At 47.8% G+C, this 20,566-nt stretch overlaps 2 protein-coding genes across 2 annotated transcripts; one reads left to right on the top strand and one right to left on the bottom strand.

Annotated features, from left to right (window-relative positions):
• The first annotated feature begins 489 nt into the window (after positions 1–489).
• On the top strand, positions 490–3,588 carry LOC123638708 (very-long-chain enoyl-CoA reductase-like). The gene is made up of 11 exons (XM_045552562.1): positions 490–699; positions 1,300–1,351; positions 1,670–1,714; positions 1,810–1,913; positions 1,990–2,105; positions 2,192–2,297; positions 2,374–2,446; positions 2,533–2,576; positions 2,649–2,858; positions 3,217–3,262; positions 3,346–3,588. Exons 1-11 carry the CDS (start codon positions 490–492, stop codon positions 3,471–3,473), a joined length of 1,134 nt encoding a protein of 377 aa, XP_045408518.1. The 3' UTR covers positions 3,474–3,588.
• Positions 3,589–3,641: 53 nt separating this feature from the next.
• Positions 3,642–7,627, bottom strand: LOC123636997 (NADH dehydrogenase [ubiquinone] 1 beta subcomplex subunit 7). Its single transcript, XM_045549758.1, has 3 exons — positions 7,441–7,627; positions 4,279–4,447; positions 3,642–3,844 (listed from the first exon to the last, which is right to left on the bottom strand). Exons 1-3 carry the CDS (start codon positions 7,550–7,552, stop codon positions 3,712–3,714), a joined length of 414 nt encoding a protein of 137 aa, XP_045405714.1. The 5' UTR covers positions 7,553–7,627; the 3' UTR covers positions 3,642–3,711.
• Between the last annotated feature and the right edge of the window lie 12,939 nt (positions 7,628–20,566).

Genomic DNA, 20,566 nt, shown 5'->3' with positions numbered 1-20,566 from the left:
GATATCGGTTTGTAGTTTTCTTTTTGGTATCTACCCAAAAGATACCTGGGCTGCTTGCTGCCCACTGGCTCTGGCAGGGGGTGCTGGGAGGCACTGCCATGCCTGTCCCTGGGGAGTCTCCCTGCCCCGGGTGCTTTTGAGGGTCTGTGTCCACTCAAAAGCCTCTTACAGGGCAACCCAGCTCCCGGGGGCTCCCCAAAAGCCCCTCCAGGGGAAGTCTGTGGCAAGGCTACTGGGGGTGCTCAGACTGCGACGGTTTTATATTTAGCTGGGCAGTGGCTCTGATGTCACTCAGGTTACATCTGGCATAGAAGCCAGCAGTGCCAGGGCAGGCTCAGGTGCCTTTCCAGCACCGCGGCAGAATTTGATCGCGCCTGCCCGGCCCAGAGCTGCTTCGCGTGGGGAGGTTGGTGGTGGGGGCTGATGGTGGCAGCTGGGGCTGCTGGCCACCGTGGGCAAAGTCTAGCCGCAGGGCCAGTGGCAGGCAGCATGGACATGAGCTTGAGCATGGTGGCCCGGGAGACCAGCCCCGGCTTTGGGCCCAGCCTCAGTCCTGACTTTGGTCCCGGCTTTGGTCTCAATGGGTTCCCACGGCCCATGCCCCCCAAGGCGGCCAAGAAACCCAAAAAGGCTGTTCTCTTCTTTGAGGTGGAGATTCTGGACGCAAAGACGAGGGAGAAGCTGTGTTTCCTAGACAAGGTAGGACTGTTGCATTGGCTGCACTGGGCCAGGACCCCGCTCATTCCAGCCCAGGAGCTGTCCAGCTGGGTCCTTTGTGCCCCACCCCCCTGCCCTTCAGAGGGCACATGAGGGGTAGCTGTGACCCCTGGGTGTGGCCGGGAGCTGGCTTCCCAGCTGGGAAGGAAGCAGGGCAGCCTCACTGGACCCTGCAGGGCTTCAAGGCCTCGGGAGGAGGTGGACTGGGACCTGCCCCTGCCGTCGCCAGGCCTGGGGGAAGGGGTTCGGACCATTCTTGGGGAGGACAGAGGGCCTTCACTGTGGGGGAGTTGTGGGCGAGGGGGGGCGGTGAAGAGGAGGGCAGGGGAGCAGGCCCAGCTGCCCACGCTTAAGCCTGGCTGCCTGGTAAAACTGGAGCCCCCAGCCCACAGCTGTCCCCACACTGGTAGGGCCCTTACTGTTTCTGCACTGGCCGTGTGGGTGGGAGCCCGGAGCCCAACCCTCCCCCTTCCCACAGTAGCAGTCTTGGCCCCCTCAGTCTATCCTCTCCCTCCCACACTGCCATCCGGGTCGGTCCGGGCTCCCTCAGGGCCGACGTCCCTCTGGCCTGTGCTCCCCCAGGTGGAGCCCCAGGCCACCATCGCGGAGATCAAGAACCTCTTCACCAAGTCCCGTGAGTCGAAGGCCTGCCACACTGCCCCCGTGACCCCTCTGGCCAGGAGCCTCTGGGAGGGACCCCATCCTGCGAGCTTCTACCTCCAGGGGTCTGCAGAGATGCCCCCCAGCGTGGCCCTCAGCAGTAACGCCCTTGCTGGGCGTTCAGAGGGACAAGACCCTGCTTCTGCCCGCGCTCTTCCGGCCTGTGTCGTGCCAGGGGGTGGGAGGGGCTGCGGGGTCCCAGAGCCCCGGGAACCCAGACACAGTCGGGTGGGCAGCGGGCAGGCTGAGCCCTGCCAAGCTGTGGGCTGTGACCTCCCTGGTCTCCCCGCAGATCCACAGTGGTACCCAGCCCGCCAGTCCCTCCGCCTGGACCCCAGTGAGTACAGCTGCCCGCCCGGCCACCCCTGGGCTCCCGGGTGGCAGTGGGAGAAGGCCCAGGCAGCCCCTGAGCCCTGGCCCGCCTGTCTGCAGAGGGCAAGTCCCTGAAGGACGAGGATGTTCTGCAGAAGCTGCCCGTGGGCACCACGGCCACATTCTACTTCCGGGATCTGGGGGCCCAGATCAGCTGGGTGACGGTGAGTCGACCCCACCCGCAGTCCCCTTTCCCATCAGCCACAGCGGGTGACTCACCTTGCCTCGCTGTACCCTCAGGTCTTCCTGACAGAGTACGCGGGGCCCCTTTTCATCTACCTGCTCTTCTACTTCCGGGTGCCCTTCATCTACGGCCACAGATACGACTTCACGTCCAGTCGGCAGACGGTGGTGCCGTGAGTGGGGCCAGGCCCCAGGGGACGGCTGGTGGAGGGTGGAAGCCCCGCCGGGCCGGCCCGGCTGAGTCCGCTCCCCCCACCAGCCTCGCCTGCATCTGCCACTCATTCCACTACGTCAAGCGCCTGCTGGAGACGCTCTTCGTGCACCGCTTCTCGCACGGCACCATGCCTCTGCGCAACATCTTCAAGGTGAGGCCTCGCCCCGCGGAGCCCCGCTACCCGCCCCGCCGGTCCCCGTCACACCCCTGCCCCTGCTCCCTTCCAGAACTGCACCTACTACTGGGGCTTCGCCGCGTGGATGGCCTATTACATCAACCACCCGCTCTACACGCCCCCCTGTAAGTGGCCTCGGACCGCGCTCCCCCCGCACGCCCCTTCCCCAGGCCCTCCCCTTATCTGTCTCATCCCCCTGCTTCCCCTTCAGCCTATGGAGCCCAGCAGGTTAAACTGGCACTGGCTATCTTTGTGGTAAGGAGGCTGGGGCTGGTGGCAGGGTGGGGGGCGCTGGTGGGCTCTGGGCTGACCCTGTTCCTCTGACAGATCTGCCAGCTGGGCAACTTCTCCATCCACATGGCCCTGCGGACCTGCTGGGGCGGGGGCGGGGGCGGGCTCGGAGGGGGCTGCGGGGCGTCTGACTCGCCCCTCCTGTCCTGCCTGTTTGGGTCCAAGACCCGGAAGATCCCATACCCCACCAAGAACCCCTTCACGTGGCTCTTCCTGCTGATGTCCTGCCCCAACTACACCTATGAGGTGAGGAGTGGCCCTGCCTTTATCCCTTAGGGGGCTTGGGGTCCCATGTGGAGGGGCCAGCCCCCAGGAGGGGGCACCTGGCTTGGCAGCTGCTTTTGCAGTTGGAGGGGGAACATTTGGAGGGGGAGAGTCGGCGACCTCTCTGGGTTTGGGGCTTGGGAGGTGTGCTAATGCTGGGCTTCCATCATACCACCGCCTTCACTTGAGGTCCCCCCAGCACTGGAGTCGGGTCCCCACACCCCCACTCAGGAAGCTGAGTCCTGGGCATCCACATGCACAGGGGCTGGTGGGGCTGGACAGAAGAGCTGGCCTTGCCCAGCCCGGCCTGCCCTCACCCTCCCACCTCCTCTGCCCACAGGTGGGGTCCTGGATCGGCTTTGCCATCATGACACAGTGTCTCCCAGGTGAGCCTGCCGCCCCTCCCTCAGCAGGGCCGTACCCATCTGGGCCCGGCAGCCCCTCCCTACGCCCCCGTTCTTCCCCACAGTGGCCCTTTTCTCCCTGGTGGGCTTCACCCAGATGACCATCTGGGCCAAGGGCAAGCACCGCAGCTACCTGAAGGAGTTCCGTGACTACCCACCCCTGCGCATGCCCATCATCCCCTTCCTGCTCTGAGCCGCTCAGCCAAGCCCAGCTGTCGTCCCCAACCCCAGTGTCATTCTGGAGGAGGAGAGGGGGCCACAGCTCTCCAGTACCTGGAATAAAAGCTGCCTGTCCCTGTCGGACTCCATCCCTGTGTGTTTCTTCTATGGGCTTGGGGACCACCAGGCAGCACCTCTGCAGTAAGAGTGGGCTCAGCTGAGGAGCCTCGAGGCTTTTATTTCTTTGGTCCACAGGGTTGGGGGTGGATCCCCTATAGAGCCACCTCCGGAGCCACCTCTCCGGGCCCCTGGCCCCTGGCCGCCTCTGCCTCCCTCTTCTCACGCCGCTTCTTCCGCTGGAGCAGCCGCCGCTCGCGTTCATACTCCTTCATGCGCATCACGTAGCTGGGGCAGAGCACAAGGAGGGTCACCAGGCTCTCTGGCCAGCACATGGCTTTCCCACAGCCCTGGGAAGTGGATGGGACTGGGACAGTGTCCCAGAGCACCCGTGTGCCTGTGGTTCCTGTCGGGAGCGGCCAAGCAGGTGCCGGCCGCTCTGACTCCACCCATTGCCTCCTTGGTGGCCACCAGGGAGCCCCAGGGAAGGGCAGGGGCCTCCCGCTGGAACCCAGGCTGGGCCGCTCCTCAGGTGGCTTCAGCCCTCTGCCCCACCCAGGTTTTTCCTCTGTGCCCACCCAGCAGGGCCCTGGAGAGTGTCTTTTGGACTAAGGTGGGGCCTGGCTGGAAACCTCAGCTAGTTCACTGTTCTTGGTTTCTGGAGCCTCACCCTGCTGGGGGCCAGGGGTGTGGCAGGGGCTTGGGGTGGGCCTGGGGCTCACTCGAGGTGCTCGCAGTAGTTCCAGTCGTGCTGCTCGTGCTTGCAGGCCAGGAAGTTGGGGAAGCTGTCACGCTTGCACTTGAGCAGCCGGATGAGGTAGTGGGCGCAGTAGTCCCGCTGCTGGAGCGTCAGCTGCGCGTCGTTCATCTCCTGCTGCGTCGCCACCATCTCTGCGGGGAGCAGGCGGGGAGCAGGCGGGGCTCAGCCAGGCGGCCTTGCCTGGGTCCTAACTGCCAGAGGCTCCCCAGTGGATCGATGCATGCGACATCAGGGAGCCACATCACAGGGGTGTCCCCCCTGGACGACAGGGTGGCAGATGGCAGTGGATTAGGGCCATCCTCTGACAGATGCAGTATCTTAAAGGGGTTCCTTTTTCTAATTTGCATAAAGGCAACCCAGACACTGAGGCCCAGAAGGAGAGGGGTGGCTCCCTCGCCATCGCCTGCCAGGGCACGGCAATATCTCTTGATGGCTCCCCCAGGGATACCCTCCCTCCACGGCCGTCCGGACAGTCCCACTCTGCAGAGCCCGAGCTCAGGAACCACGCTCTCCTGCACCACAGAATGCACTGTCAGGTAACGCAACTTACCTGAGCACGAACTGGGCTAATAACACCTGTGAAGTACTTAGGCGCGTGCCTCCAAGGACAGCCAGACTAGCTGTGGGCCCCGGAGCCCCACCCACGTAGCAAAACCTGACCCGGGACAAAATCAACTTCAGGAGGAGGCCAACTGGGGCAGTTAGGAATCACGGGCACACACCCCAGCCTGTGCCTGCCGTGCCCAGCAATCCTGCGCTCCTTCCCGGCCACCTTCCTCAGCTCTCTGCCCCTCTCTCTTAGCCCAGCAGGGGCAACTTAGGACCCAGCCTTCCGCACCCTCCTTACTGCGACACCTTTCTTGGTCCTGGCTCATTTCTCTCTGCCCAAGGGAGAAAGGTGTGTGCACGTCTCAGCTGACTCCCTCATCTCACTCAGGCCCAGCTCCTCCTCTCCTGCCCCCGTATCCCACTCTCTTCTGGCTTCCACCCCACCCCACCACTGTCCAGACACCCCAGCACACACACTGGGCTTCCTCAGCCTCTCACTTGCTTTCTTTCTCCTCCTGTGGCTCCTCCTGCAGCGCACCTTCCCCAGGTCTCCTCCCATCGCTGAGCTGCCAAACACTGGCATTCCAAGAGCCCTTTGCCTGATCGCCACCCCGTATGCTGAAAAGCCCAACGCGGTCCCTGCACCCTATACCTCATCTGAGGCCTGGGCATCCACCTGCAGCCCTCTGCCAGTTCCCATGTCAACTTGATGCCACCTGCCCCTGGCGCTCCAGTCAGCCACGCTAGACGCCTCCCTCTTTTGTATCTTACAGTCACACAACTTATAGTCAGCCAGCAGCAAGGACTTCTGGGGCCCCTACTGTGTGCTAAGTGGTGGGGATACAGCAGTAAACATGACACACAAGCATCCCTGCCCTTGGGGGGAACTGCAGAACAAATAGAATGTAGTGTCTCGCAGAATGTCTGGCAATGGTTAAGAATGAGGGAGAAAAACAATGCAAGAGAGAGCAGGAGTGTTGGGAGAGGAGCATGAGAAAGTGAGGGAGTGAGTTATGCAGATACCCAGGGGAAGGGCGCGCCAGGTAGCAGAACAAGTGCAAAGGCCTAGAGGTGGGAGGTTAGGGTTAGGCAGGATGCCCCAGGAGTTTCGGCCTGAGCACAAGGAAGGATGGAGTTGCCAGTTACTGGGACAGGGAGCACAGAGGGAGGGGCAGGCTTCCTGGGGCGGTCAGGAGCTGTGGTTTGTACCCACCGAGTGTGAGATGCCCGTTAACACTGCATGGAGATGCCAAGCAGGCAGTGGGATCCATGAATCTGGAGTTCAGGGTCAAGGCCCAGCTGGAGATAAAAACTTGTGAGCTCTGGTCCCCAGACAGTACTTGAAGCCAGGGGATTAGCAGAACCTCCCCCCACCCCCCGGGGAGTGGTGGACAGAAGAGAGAGGGCCTGAGCCTTGCAGCATTGCAAAGGGGAGGTGAGGAATTATCAGTGAAGCCCCCAGTGAGGTGCGGTCCTGGGAACCAGGTGAGGAGGGGCTTCCAGGAGGTGGCAGCATCAGCTGTACTTGATCAACTGTGCTTCTAGCTTCTCAAGGCTAGGTAAGAGCTGAGGACTGACAATGGTGTTCACCGATATAGTTGGTGGAAGCTGCATAGAGACAGGTGCCAAGAAGGGGGAAGAGGTGAGTTTAATCAGGGTAAGCAAGAGAGAAGAGGGGGGTTGCTGGCGTTTGCAAAGCAGGGTGCCATGGACTGTAGGTTCAGCTGGGGCTGAAGGGCTACCTGGAGGCGGAACACTTGAGTGGTTATAGCACCTCCCAACATTCTCTCAAATCCAACCTCTCTGCACCCCCACCGCTTAGTGGTCTTCCTGTCTGAAAGTTGTCGCCCACCCAGCAGACAGCGGGAACTTCTGACAAAGCAAATCTGATCGTGTCCCTCCCTCCTCTGCTTCCAAGCACTGGCTCTCCCCTCTTTGTCTGGTTAACTCCTACTTATCCTCCTTCGGGTCTTTGCTTCCAGCCATTGCCCCCTGGAAGCCTGCCTTGTTACCCCCCAGGAGCTGCCCCCGAAATCTGCCTCGTTCCACTATCTTCCCCACGGGGCTGAGAGTTCCCTGAAGACAGTGCTTGGATACCCCCAGTTCCCTGCTGCAACCAAGGTGCCCAAAGCGGGACCTGGTCCAGAACTGGCGCTCGATATGCCTGTGATATCTACTACATTAAAAATAAAAGCATCACGCAGGATAGTCTGCGCGGCGCAAGCCACGGTTTTCTTGTGCATACCTAAAAATAGCTGCGACATCGGGACGGGGTACGACGAACGTGTCCCTTCTGTGCTAAACCCTGCACGGCGCCCACTGTCCCAGGACAAAGCCCCGCTCCGAGCGCCTCACTCCTCTCCGCTCTCTGCGCCCGGGTTTGCTCCAGCCGTGCCCTCGGCCGGGGACGCCTGCACACTCAGGCAGGGCCCCGAGCGTCCCCCGGACTCCTCCGGGCCGCAGCCGGAGCTGACCACAGACACAAGGCGCGAACCTCGAGCCCAACCCTGGGGACCCCGGGGTTCGGGGTCCCGCGCCCCGCTCCCGCCCGCCGCGCCTGCGCACTGGGCCTCACCGCGCTCCTTGCGCTCGGGGAAGCCGTAGTGCGGCGGGAAGGTGGGCATCCGCAGGGGGTCGGGCTCCACCGAGGAATCGCCCAGGTAGCGGCGAACCAGGTGAGCCCCCATGGCTGCTGTCGCGGCAGGTTTCCGCGGCCGCCGAGGGTCACCCCACTCCCACCCGGAAGCACTGCCCCCTTCTCCAGCCACGGCTTCCGGGTCGCTCGGGACGCTGTGGGGATGATAGAGATTCCAGAGGGTTCGCCTTCCGCCACCTGGCGGTCAGGAAGAAGCATGACAGGTGCGGCGCCCCCTCGCGGGATAGAGTCGGACCCCAGAGGGAACGTCCCTGAATCTGGAAATCCATCTGGGTTGGAGAGAGGGGAGCGAGCTGGGCCCGCGGCCTCCCTCAGCCATATCGGGGGCGCTCCTGGTAGCCCGAGTATAGAGCACAAATGAAAATTATTTTTCAAAAAAACGTTTTTCTTTGAAAACATTTGAATTTCTCTCAGTAAAACCACTCAATACTGACACTATAGTGAACATCATAATTGTTAATGAAATTATTTAAAGTAAATATTGTGATTGGTTGAATTTAATTTAAATAAACAAATTAAAGTTATCTATAAATAACATTATTTAAAGCTGAAAATTTAAATACTATTGAATATATTATATAATATATATATTTTTTCATCTGGCAAAGCATTTATTGGGCATCTACTGTACACTGGGTCCAGTGGTCAACAAGGCAGATATAGTGCCTGCGTTGTGCAGCTACAGTCTAATGGGAGAGGAAAACATTGTATAAGAAATTATGCAAATAGAATAGATTCAAAAATTGTGATATGAGGGGCCCATGAGAGAGGAGAAGGAGGAAATGACTTAAGTTTGGATGGTTGGGGGGTATAAAGGGATTTCCACTCATTTTTAAAAAAAAATAATTTTTAGAGATGGGGTCTCTGTCACCTAGGCTGGAGTGCAGTAGCACCATCATAGCTCACTGCGGCCTTGAACTCCTGGGCTCAAGTGATCCTCCTGCCTCAGACTTCCAAGTAGCTGGGACTACAGGTGCAAGCCATCACGCCTGGCTCCACTCCTCTTTAAGAGCATGAGTGTCTTGCCTTTTAGGGAACACACTGGATTTTCATGCATTTTTTTCCTTTTATTTTTAGTTGACATGTAATAATTGCACATATTTATGGGATACAGTGATATTTTGATACCTGTATACAATGTGTAATGATTAAATCAAGCTAGCATATCCATCACCTTAAATATTTATCATTTCTTTGTCTCATGGAAATTCAAAATCCTGTTTTCCAGTCTTTGGAAAATATGCACTAAATTGTTGTTAACCATATTCACCTTATAGTGCTGCAGAGCACTAGAACTTACTGCTCCTAGCCAGCTGTAATTTTGTATCTGTTAACCAACCCCTCTCAATCCTCCCCTCTCTCCTCTCCTTCCTAGCCTGTTATAACCACTAGTCTCTCTACTCCCATAAACTCATTTATTTTAGGCTCCCACATTTGAGTGAGAACGATTTATCTTCCTGCGTCTGACTTATTTCACTTAACCTAAGAGTCACTCGTGCTGCTTCAAATGACAAGGTTTCGTTCTTTTCCATGGCTGAATAGTATTCCATTATGTAACATATGCCACACTTCATTCATTCATCCAATGATGGGCACTTGGGTTGATTCCATATCTTGGCTATTGTGAACAGTGCTGTGGTAAACATGGGGGTGCAGGTATCTTTTTGATACACTGATTTCCTTTCCTTTGGGTATATACCTAGCAGTTAGACTGCCGGATCATATGGTAGTTCTATTTTTAGCTTTTTTAGAAACTTCCATACTGCTTTTCATAACAGCTGTATTAGTTTACTAAAAACAATGTATAAGAGTTCCCTTTTCTCTGAATCCTTGCCAGTGTTTGTTATTTTTTTGTCTTTTTGATGATAGCCATTCTAACTGGAGTGAGATGATATCTCACGGTGATTTTGATTTGCATTTCCATGATGCTTAGTGACGTTAAGTCTTTTTCTGTATACATGTTGGCTGTTTGTATGTTTTCTTTTGAGAAATGTCTATTCATGTCCTTTGCCCACTTATTAATGTGGTATTTGTTTTTTTCCTATTGAGTTGTTTGCATTCCTTGTATATTCTGGATATTAGTCCCTTGTTAGATGAATAATTTGCAGTGTTTTTTCCTATTCTACAGGCTGTCTCCTTGAAAGGGTGTGAGATTCACATGCAGGCAGAGAAAGGGGCAATTATGTGCTGTGAGTTTATTTCTCTTACGTTCTGTTTGATAGTTTATTTTCTTCCGTTAGGTTATTAGTAAGATCACCTTTCACTCCTCACTCTGTTAATTGTTTTCTTTGCTGTGCAGAGGTTTTTAGTTTGATGTAGTCTCATGTATCTATTTTTTTTGATAGAAAGGCAACTTCAGTAGAAATACTTGTATCTTTATACTTCTAAACAGTTGAATAACATAAAGCAATAGCAGCATCTTTCCAATATTTCCTGTAGAATAAATCAACAAGGTAATAGTTGATAATCCCATACCTCTATAGCTTTGATGAACAATAATAATATTGTAAAGGGACTATATGAAACGACCCTCATCCAAACCTAGATTCCAAACCAGAACTTTTTTCTTTTTTTAATTTCAGCTTATTATGGGGGTACAAAAGCTCAGGTTATGTATATTGCCCATGTCCTGCCCATCCCTCTGAGTCAGAGCCTCAAGCGTGTCCATTCCCCAGACAGTCTGCCTGGTACTCACCATGTAGTCATACCTCCATCCCCTCCCCCCACCCCTCACCTCCCCGAGTCAGCACCTTCAAACATGGCCATTCCCCAGATGGTGCGCAACGCACTCATCATGTAGGCATACACCCATCCCCTCCCCCCACCCCCTGCCTCAGTCCGATATCCAGTTGGTATCATTCCCCAATGTGCATTTAGGTGATGATCAGGGAAACCAATTTTCTGGTGAGTACATGTGATGCTTGTTTTTCCATTCTTGGGATACTTCACTTAGTAAATGGGTTCCAACTCTCTCCAGGAGAACCAAAGAGATGTCATATCACCATTATGTCTTATAGCTGAGTAATACTCCATGGTATACATATACCACAATTTACTAATCCATTCGTGAATTGATGGGCATTTGGGTTGTTTCCACATGTTTGCAATTTTGAATAGTGCTGCTATAAACATTCGGGTGCAGGTGTCTTTTTTATAGAATGACTTTTGTTCATCTGGGTAGATGCCCAATGATGGGATTGTTGGATCGAATGGTAGGTCTACTTGAATCTGTTTAAGGTATCTCCATATTGTTTTCCATAGGGGTTGCACTAGTTTACAGTCCCACCAGCAGTGTATGAGTGTTCCTGTCTCTCCGCATCCGTGCCAACATGTGTTGTTTAGGGACTTTTTGATAAAGCCCATTCTTACTGGGGTTAAGTGGTATCTCATTGTGGTTTTGATTTGCATTTCCCTGGTGATTAGAGATGTTGAACATTTTTTCATATGTTTGTTAGCCATTTTTATATCTTCTTTTGAAAAATTTCTATTCATGCCCTTTGCCCACTTTTTGATAGGGTTGTTCAATTTTTTCTTACTGATTTTCCTGAGTTCTAAATATATTCTTGTTATCAGTCCTTTGTCTGATGTGTAGTATGCGAAAATTTTTTCCCATTCTGTAGGTTTTCTGTTTACTCTCATGACTGTTTCTTTGGCTGTGCAGAAGCTTTTTAATTTGATCAGGTCCCATTTATTTATTTTTGTTGTTGCTGTGATTGCCTTAGGGGTCTTCTTCATAAATTCTTTCCCTAGGCCAATGTCTGTAAGAGTCTTTCCTACATTTTCTTCTAGGATTCTAATAGTTTCCCTGCTAATGTTTAAGTCTGTTATCCACCGTGATTTGATTTTTGTGAGAGGTGAAAGCTGTGGGTCCTGTTTTAGTCTTCTACATGTGGCTATCCAGTTTTCCCAGCACCATTTATTGAATAAGGATTCTTTTCCCCAGAGTATGTTTTTGTCTGCTTTGTCAAAGATTAGATGGCTATATGAGGATGGTTTTGTATTTGGATTTTCTGTTCTGTTCCACTGGTCTGTGTCCCTGCACTTGTGCCAATACCAAGCAGTTTTAATAATCACAGCTTTGTAGTATAGTTTGAAGTCTGGCAAATTAATACCTCCCATTTTGTTTTTGTTGCTTAAAATTGCTTTTGCTAAATGGAGTCTTCTCTGGTTCCATACAAAGCGTAAAATTATTCTTTCTATATCTGTGAAAAATGATATTGGTAATTTAATAGGGATTGCATTGAATCTGTAGATAACTTTGGGTAGTATAGACATTTTTAACAATGTTGATTCTTCCGATCCACGAGCATGGTATAGTTTTCCACCTATTTACATGTTCTGCGATTTCCTTCCTCAATGTTTCGTAGTTCTCCCTATAGAGGTCCTTTACCTCCTTAGTTAAATATATTCCTAGGTATTTTATTTTCTTTGTTGCTATTTTGAAGGGTATTGAGTCCTTAATTTGGTTCTCCGTTTGACTGTTATTGGCATATATGAATGCCTCTGATTTGTGTGTATTGATTTTGTATCCCGAGACTTTATTGAATTCATTGATCAATTCCAGGAGTCTCTTGGTTGAATCCTTGGGGTTTTCTAGATATAACATCATATCATCAGCAAAGAGTGAGAGTTTGATCTCTTCTTTCCCTATTTGGACTCCCTTGATTCTGCTCTCTTGCCTGATAGCTCTTGCAAGGACTTCCAATACCATGTTGAAAAGTAATGGGGACAGTGGGCAGCCTTGTCTGGTTCCAGTTTGAAGTGGGAATGCTTTCAATTTTTCCCCATTCAGTATGATGGTGGGTGTGGGTTTGTCATATATGGCTTGTATCATTTTTAGATAGGCCCCATCTATGCCTATTTTGTTAAGCGTTCTTATCATAAAAGGGTGTTGAATTTTGTCAAATGCTTTTTCTGCATCTATTGAGAGGATCATATGATCTTTATTTTTGCTTCTATTTATGTGGTGAATTACATTTATAGATTTGTGTATGTTAAACCATCCCTGCATCTCTGGGATGAAGCCCACTTGGTTGTGATGGATTATTTTTTTGATAGCACTTGGATTCGATTTGCTAGGATTTTATTGAGAATTTTTGCATCTATATTCATAAGGGATATTGGTCTGTAGTTTTCTTTTTTTGTTGCATCCTTTCCTGGTTTTGGTATTAAAATTATGTTGGCTTGGTAAAATGTGTTGGGGAGAATTCCATCCTTCTTGATATTGGAGAATAGTTTATGTAGGATGGGCACCAGTTCTTCTTTGTAGGTATGGTAAAATTCAGGTGTGAACCCATCTGGTCCAGGGCTTTTCTTTTTGGGAAGGTTTTTTATTGCTGTTTCGATTTCAGATCTAGATATTGGTCTATTCAGGAATTCTATTTCTTCCTGGTTGAGCCTAGGAAGGCTGTGTGTTTCTAAAAATTTGTCCATTTCCTCCTCATTTTCCAATTTGTGTGCATAAAGATTTTTGTAAAAATCATAGATGATGACATGTATCTCTGTGGCATCGGTCGTGATTTCTCCTTTCATGTTCCTCATGGAGGTTATTAGAGTTTTTTCTTTTCTGCTCTTGGTTAGCCTAGCCAGAGGTGTGTCAGTATTGTTTATTTTTTCAAAGAACCAACTTTTTGTTTTATTAATCTCTCTTATGGTTTGTTGTCCTTTTCATTCAGTTCTGACTTGATCTTAATAATTTCTCTCCTTCTACTGGGTTTGGGGTTGGTCTGTTCTTCCTTCTCCAGCAATTTGAGTCTATTCATTAGATTGTCTATTTGTAAGTTTTCTGTCTTTTTGATATAGGCATTTATGGAAATAAATTTTCCTCTCAGGACTGCTTTAGCTGTGTCCCACAGATTTTGATAAGTTGTGTCTCCTTTGTCATTTAATTCAAAGAATCTTTTGATTTCCATCTTGATTTCTTCATTTATAAAATAATCCTTCAGGAGAAGGTTGTTTAGCTTCCATGACTTTGAGTAGGAATGAGAATTTCTGTTAGGGTTCATTATTACTTTTATTCCGCTGTGATCTGAGAAGATGCATGGTATAATTTCTATTTTTTAAAATTTTTTAAGACATGCTTTATGTCCTAGGATATGGTCAATCTTGGAGAATGTTCCATGAGCTGATGAGAAGAAAGTATATTCAGTGGATTTTGGGTAGAATGTCCTGTAGATGTCAGTCAGGCCCATTCGTTCTAGCATTCTATTTAAGTCCATTATTTCTTTGTTTATTTTTTGTTTGGAGGATCTGTCCTGTACTGTCAGTGGCATGTTAAAGTCTCCGACTATTAACGTGCTCTTATCTATCAATTTGTTCAAATCAAGTAGGGTTTGCTTTATGAATCTGGGTGCACCTAAGTTGGGTGCATATATATTAAGTATAGTTATGTCTTCTTGTTGAATTGTACCCTTCACCAGTATATAGTAACCATCTTTGTCTTTCATTACTTTTATTGATTTAAAAACTAACTTCTCGGAGATTAAAACCACCACGCCAGCTTTCTTTTGGCTTCAATTTGCTTGAAATATCGATTTCCACCCTTTTATTTTCAGTCTAAATGCATCCTTGCAGGTTAGATGAGTTTCCTGAAGACAGCAAATACTTGGCTTGTATTTTTTTAACCATTGGGCCAGTCTATGTCTCTTGAGTGGGGAATTCAATCCATTCACACTTAATGAGAGAATTGATAAGTGAGACTGATTTCTGTTCCTCATGTTGGGTTGAATTTCATTATTCTGTTTTCTCACTTGAGCCATTGTGATAACTGGGTTTTTATCTTCTCTTGAGTAGTTTTATATTCATGGGTCTTTCTTGAGCTGGTAGCTCTGTTTTGAGTACTTCTTGGAGAGCTGGTCTTGTCTTGGTGAATTCTCTGAGTTTTTGTTTATCTGAGAATGTCTTAATTTCACCTTCATATATAAAGCTGAGCTTAGCTGGGTATAAGATTCTAGGCTGGGCATTATTCTCTTTCAGAAGAGTGAGAATGGGGCCCCCGTCTCTTCTTGCTTGTAAGGTTTCAGTTGAGAAATCTGGCGTAATTCGGATGGATTTTCCTTTGTATGTTACTTATTTCTTTCTCCTTGCAGCTCGAAGAAGGGCCTCTTTAGTGGAAATTTTGGTCAGTCTGACAACTGCATGACGTGGTGTCTTCCTATTTGGTATGAATCTCCCAGGGGTTCTTTGAGCTTCTTGAATCTGTATATCTAGAGTTTTGGCAAGGCCTGGGAAATTTTCCTCAATTATGTCTTCAAATAGTTTATCCAACCCTTGCTTATTGTCTTCTTCACCTTCAGGAATGCCGATAACTCTCACGTTAGGCTTCTTCACATAATCCCACATTTCTTGTAGACTCTGGTCTTTTCTCTTATTTCTTTGCTCCATCTCTGTGACTGACTTATTTAATTGGAAAGTATTATCTTCGATCTCTGAGATTCTTTCTTCTGTTTGACCTACCCTGCTCTTGAGACTTTCCACTGTGTTTTGTAGCTCCCTGAATAAATTCTTCATTTCCAGGAGTTCAGTTTGATTTTTCTTCAATATTTTGATTTGTTTAGTGAATTTTTCTTCCAAATCCTGGATCTTTTTTGTGGTTTCTTTGTGTTGGTTATCCATTTTTTCTTGCATAATATTCAGCTTATTTATGATCCATGTTTGAAATTCTTCCTGTGACATGTTGCTATTTCGAGTCTGGTTTGTGTCAATTGGTAGAGAACTAGTAATCCTCTTTGAAGGCAAGGTTTCAGCTTGATTCTTTATACTCCTAGAGATCTTTCGCTGAGCCCTTACCATCTGGATCAATGCTTAGGTCCCTTCTTTCAGCTTTAGGCTGGACAGAGGCATGCCATGCATGCTGATCTTGGGCTGTGCAGCAGCCCAGGTAAGCTGCCTCCTCTGTCACTAGGGGGAGCCCTTCACGTGTTGTTCAGGATTTTGCTACCTCATCTGGGGGGGCTGCTCCTGTTGGGTCCAGCCCCAGAGAATTAATTTGACCTGAAACCGGTTTGAGAGTTCAGTCACTGGGCTGTTCTAATTGCAGATGGAAAGCAACTTTTTCCTTGCCTCTTCCTCTCCCAAGGTGGTTTCTGCCTCTCTCTGCGTGAAAGACAGTGGGTAGGGGGAGGGGGCGGTACCTTCATTCACCCAGCACCCAGGCTGCTGCAGCTCCTGGGGGCGATGTTCCGCCCTGCCCCAATGTCCGCAAGGTCCACGCTCCACTCCCTCGCGATTGGGGAAGCACTCAGTGTTCACACAAAGGCGGAGCTCCTAGTGGGGGTCCATGGACTAGGGGATGGAGCTGCCCAGGGAGCCGCCTGGTTCCCAATTGCTCCATAGCGGCTAGGCTGTGGACCCTGACGATGGCGGCTGCCCGCCCGCTGATCGCTGGCGCTGGGGGCAAATGTTCAGGGTCTGGCAGGGGCCAGAGGAGCCGGGGATTGAGGGAGCCCAGCCGCCCGGGTAAAGGAGACAGTTCAGCATCCCCCAGGTGTCTTTTGCTGCAACCTAGTGCAAACCCTCTTCCACCAGTTGTAGTCCGCCCACAGAGCTCCGGAGTCCAAAATGCCTCCCGCTATTGTCTCCTCTCCACAGAGCCCCGCATCTCCCACAGTGATTCTGCATTGGCTTCAGGCAGATCCCTAATTGAGTGGGTGTGGAGGTCAGTGGGGAAACAGGCCGCTTTCCTGTGGGGCTGAACCCACCTCACCCGCTGGTGAGGCGGGTACAGCCGTCCCACGCTCCCCTCTCTATTGTCCGTCCCGCACTCTCCAGATTTTCATGATCTGATTTCCCGTTCACCTCAGTCTTTTCTTGCTCTCTGTGTCCCAGGCTGATTCTCTGTGGATTCACACCGCTGTTCTTGTGGGGGAGCGATCCTCTGGCGTTGTGGCAGACTGAGATCCATACTTTCCTCTCCAGGAGCACAAATTCAAGAGGTCACCACCACTCCACCATCATAGGACTTTTTTTTTTGTTGGAAGATTTTTTGTTGCTGCTTCAATTTCAGTGCTTGATATTGGTTTGTTCAAAAATTCCATTTCTTCTTGATTGAGCCCAGGGGGCTGTCTGTTTCTAAGAATTTGCCCATTTCCTCCACATTTCCAGGTTATGTGCATAGAGATTTTCATAGTATTCAGAGATGATATTTTGTATTTCCATGGTATCAGTTGTAATTTCTCTTTTTTCATTCCTAATTGAGATTGTTAGTGTCCTTTCTTTTCTGCTTCTGCTTAATCTGGTGAGAAGCATGTCAATTTTGTTTATCTTTTCAAAGAACAAACTGTTTCATTAATCTTCTGTATAGTTCTTTTATTATCAATTTCATTTAGTTCTGCTCTGATCTTGGTTATTTCTTTGCTTCTGCTGTGTTTGGGAATGCTTTGCTCATCCTTTTCCAGTTATTTGAGACAATTCATCATTATATTATTGATTTGTGAACTTTCTGTCTTCTCAATGTAGACATTTATGGCTATGAACTTTCCTCTCAGGACTACTTTAGTTGTATCCCAGAGATTTTGATAACTTGTGTCACCTTCATCATTTAGTTCAAAGAATCTTCTGATTTTCATTTTAATTTCCTCCTTGACCTATCATTCAGCACTAGGTTGTTTAGTTTCCATGACTTCATATAGAGATGAGTGTTTCTGTTGGAGTTTATTTCTAATTTTTTTCACTGTTGTCTGAGAAGATGCATGGCATAATTTCTACATTGAGCCATGTTTTGTGGCCTAGGATGTGGTCAATCTTAGAGACTGTCCCATGAACTGATGAGAAAAACATATTTTCAGTGGTTTTTGGGTAGAATGTTCTGTAAATGTCAATTAGGCCCATTTGTTCTAGAGTTCTGTTTAAGTGCATTGTTTCTTTATGTACTGTTTGGAGAATCTGTCCTATTCTGTTAGAGGGGTGTTGAAGTCCCTGGCTATTATGGTACTGCTGCTTGTCATTTTGTTTAGATCAAGTAGGATTAGCTTTATGAATCTGGGTGCTCCTGTGATAGGTGTATAAATATTTAGAATTGTCATGTCTTCTTGTTGAATTGTTCCCTTTACCATTATATAATGATCATCTTTGTCTTTCATTACTTTTGTTGATTTGAAAACTAAGTTATCTGATGTTAGAAATGCTATACCGGCCTTCTTTTGGTTTCCATTTGCATGGAATATTGTTTTTCATCTCTTCACCTGGAGTCTAAATGAGTCCTTGTGGGTTACATGTGTTTCGTGAAGACAGGAGACACTTGACTTGTATATATTTATCCATTCAGCCAGCCTGTGTCTCTTCAGTGGGCAGTTAAAGCCATTCAGATTTATTGAAAAAACTGACAAGTGGGGTGGATTTCTGTTCATCCTGTTGAGTAGGACTTTGTTGCTTTACTTTATTTCTTGAGCCATTGCAGTATCTGGTCTTTGACCTTTAGCTTTTGGGTGATTTTACAGTGGTGACTGTCTATTGTGCTGATCTGTGTATAATGAAGTTCTGAGTACTTCCTACAGGGAAGGTCTTATCTTGACAAGCTCCCTCAGTGTTTGCTCATCTTAGAAAGACTTTATTTCACCCTCATATATGTTACATAGTTTTTCAGGATACAGAATTCTAGGCTGGCCGTTATTCTGTTTGAGAAGACTAAGAATGGGACCCCAATCCCTTCTGGCTTGAAACGTCTCAGGGACTAAGGAAAATCAGAAAGAAAAAAATCAAACAGCCCCATTAAGAAGTGGGCAAAGGACATGAACAGAAACTTTTCAGAAGAAGATAGACTAATGCCTAACAAACGTGAAAAAATGCTCAACATCTCTAATCATCAGGGAAATGCAAATCAAAACCACGAGATACCACTTAATTCCAGTGAGAATGGCTTTTATCAAAAAGTTCCAAAACAATAAATGTTGGCATGAATGTGGAGAGATAGAACACTCATGCACTGCTGGTGGGACTGCAGACTAGTGCAACCTGTATGGAAAGTAATATGGAGACACCTCAAACAACTAAAAGTAGAACTACCATTTGATCCAGCAATCTCACTACTGGACATCCACCCAAAGGAACAAAAGACATTCTATAAAAAAGATGTCTACACTACAATGTTTATAGCAGCACAATTCACAATTGCAAAGATGTGGAAACAATCCAAGTGCCCATCAATACATGAGTGGATTAATAAAATGTGGTATATGCGTACCATGGAGTTCTACTCATCATTTTCACTTCTTTTTCTGTGTGACATGGCTTCTCCTCTCTCTCCCCACTCCCTCCCTTTTTTCTCTTACTTTCCTTTCTTTCTTCCTTTCCTTTCCTCTTCCTTTTCTTCCTTCTTTCCTCTCTCCCCTTCTCCCTTTTTCTCTTTCTTTCTCCCTCCTGCCTTCCTTTCCTTTCCCTTGCTTCCTTTCTCTTTCTTTCTTCTTTCTTTCTCTTTCTCTCCTTCCTTCTTCCTCCTTCCTTCCTTCCTCCCTCCCTCCCTCCGTTCTCCTCTCCTTTCTTTCCTTTTCTTTTTCAGGAAAATAAATAAACTTTGTACTTCTGTCCACCCTAAACTTTGTTTGAGAATTCTTTCTCCACCCACTGTGAGCACCTTCTAAGTTTCCACCCTTTCAAGAAGATTTCTCTTTTAAAATATTAATGATAGGCCAGGTGTGGTAGCTCACGCCTGTAATCCTAGCACTCTGGGAGGCCGAGGCAGGAGGATTGCTCAAGGTCAGGAGTTTGAGACCAGCCTGAGCAAGAGCAAGACCCCGTCTCTACTTAAAATAAAGAGAAATTATATGGATAACTAGAAGTATATATAGTAAAAATTAGGCAGGCATGGTGGCACATGCCTGTTGTCCCAGCTACTTGGGAGGCTGAGGCAGGAGGATTGCTTGTGCCCAGGAGTTTGAGGTTGCTGTGAGCTAGGCTGACACCATGGCACTCTAGCCCAGTGAACAGAATGAGACTTTGTCTTTTAAAAAAAATTAATGATAAATGAGATAAAAATTTATAGAGGTCTTCATAGAAAATCTTGAGATTATTTGCTATTGCAATAATTTTTGTTTTCTCTCATTATGTTTGAAACAGTAATAAATGTGAAATGGGGGAAATGCACTGTACTATTTTATTAGGAACAAAACACTCAAATCATCATTAAGTACATAATATCGCATATCATCATTTTTAAAAGCTCTTTATACTGAAATAAGATACTACTTGGAGGCCAAGATTTATAATAAATAACTTTAGCTCTGAATGTCATAGTGTATTTTTAGGGTAACATCTTGGGTTTGTTTTAGCACTAAATAATAAATATTAAACCAAAGGAACATTATAAGTAATATTGATGAAATAAAATGATAATCATGAAATTTTTACCAAAGATTGATTTATCTCATTCAATTTCTTTCTTAGAGCCATCAATTCCACATCTTGTGTTCTCAGAGTCTGTTCAAGTTGTTGTTTTACTTCAACTTCTTTCGTATGTTGCTCCTTTGTTGGTCTTAACTTTTCTCCAATTTCTTCAGACACTATATGATCATTTCTCCTCTTCTCTTTCTGTTGTCTTAAGGTGAATTTGCAGTTAAATATATTTTTCTTAAAATTAATTGTGTTAGAAAATGGAAAGTTTATTTTGTGATCTGGCTCATCACATATGTATGGTTTGTTATCCTAATAAAATTTCAATGTTCTTAAATATGTTTCCTTTCCAGTTCTGAGGTTTTGAATTTGTCACTTGAATTTCTTCCAAAGGACATAACACTTGCAAGGTAGACATGAACAAATATTCTCCTAATTGGTAAGTTTCTTTTACTAGTTACTCTGGAACTAGTTACTCTGGAAAAAGATACTCAAAATTATTCAGTAAAGTTACAAGTTGAAAATTACCTCAGTTTTTACACAGTCATAATGACCCCTCAACTTGGATGGATCATTTAGAGATAACTAATTAAAAAGTTACTGTTTATAAACTAGTTGATAAATTCACTAGAAATAAATTTTCATCCTCACAAAATACTGTGGGTATTGCTAAAACTGATTTGCAGTGTAAGAGAACACCTTCAGATGTCTTTCACACAAC

Source organism: Lemur catta, chromosome 1 (genome assembly GCF_020740605.2).
Source record: "Lemur catta isolate mLemCat1 chromosome 1, mLemCat1.pri, whole genome shotgun sequence".
Lineage (NCBI taxonomy): Eukaryota > Metazoa > Chordata > Mammalia > Primates > Lemuridae > Lemur > Lemur catta.
The sequence above is the reverse complement of the archived record's forward strand: the minus strand, read 5'-3'. Positions and strand labels throughout refer to the sequence as shown.

Coding starts and splice junctions, on each gene's coding strand:
- LOC123638708 (XM_045552562.1), top strand. CDS start 490: ATGGACATGAGCTTGAGCATGGTGGCCCGGGAGACCAGCCCCGGCTTT. Junction 1,914..1,989: donor CCCAGATCAGCTGGGTGACG/GTGAGTCGACCC, acceptor CTGTACCCTCAG/GTCTTCCTGACAGAGTACGC. Junction 2,298..2,373: donor CTCTGCGCAACATCTTCAAG/GTGAGGCCTCGC, acceptor GCTCCCTTCCAG/AACTGCACCTACTACTGGGG.
- LOC123636997 (XM_045549758.1), bottom strand. CDS start 7,552: ATGGGGGCTCACCTGGTTCGCCGCTACCTGGGCGATTCCTCGGTGGAG. Junction 4,448..7,440: donor CCCCGAGCGCAAGGAGCGCG/GTGAGGCCCAGT, acceptor TGCTCCCCGCAG/AGATGGTGGCGACGCAGCAG. Junction 3,845..4,278: donor AACTACTGCGAGCACCTCGA/GTGAGCCCCAGG, acceptor GCTCTGCCCCAG/CTACGTGATGCGCATGAAGG.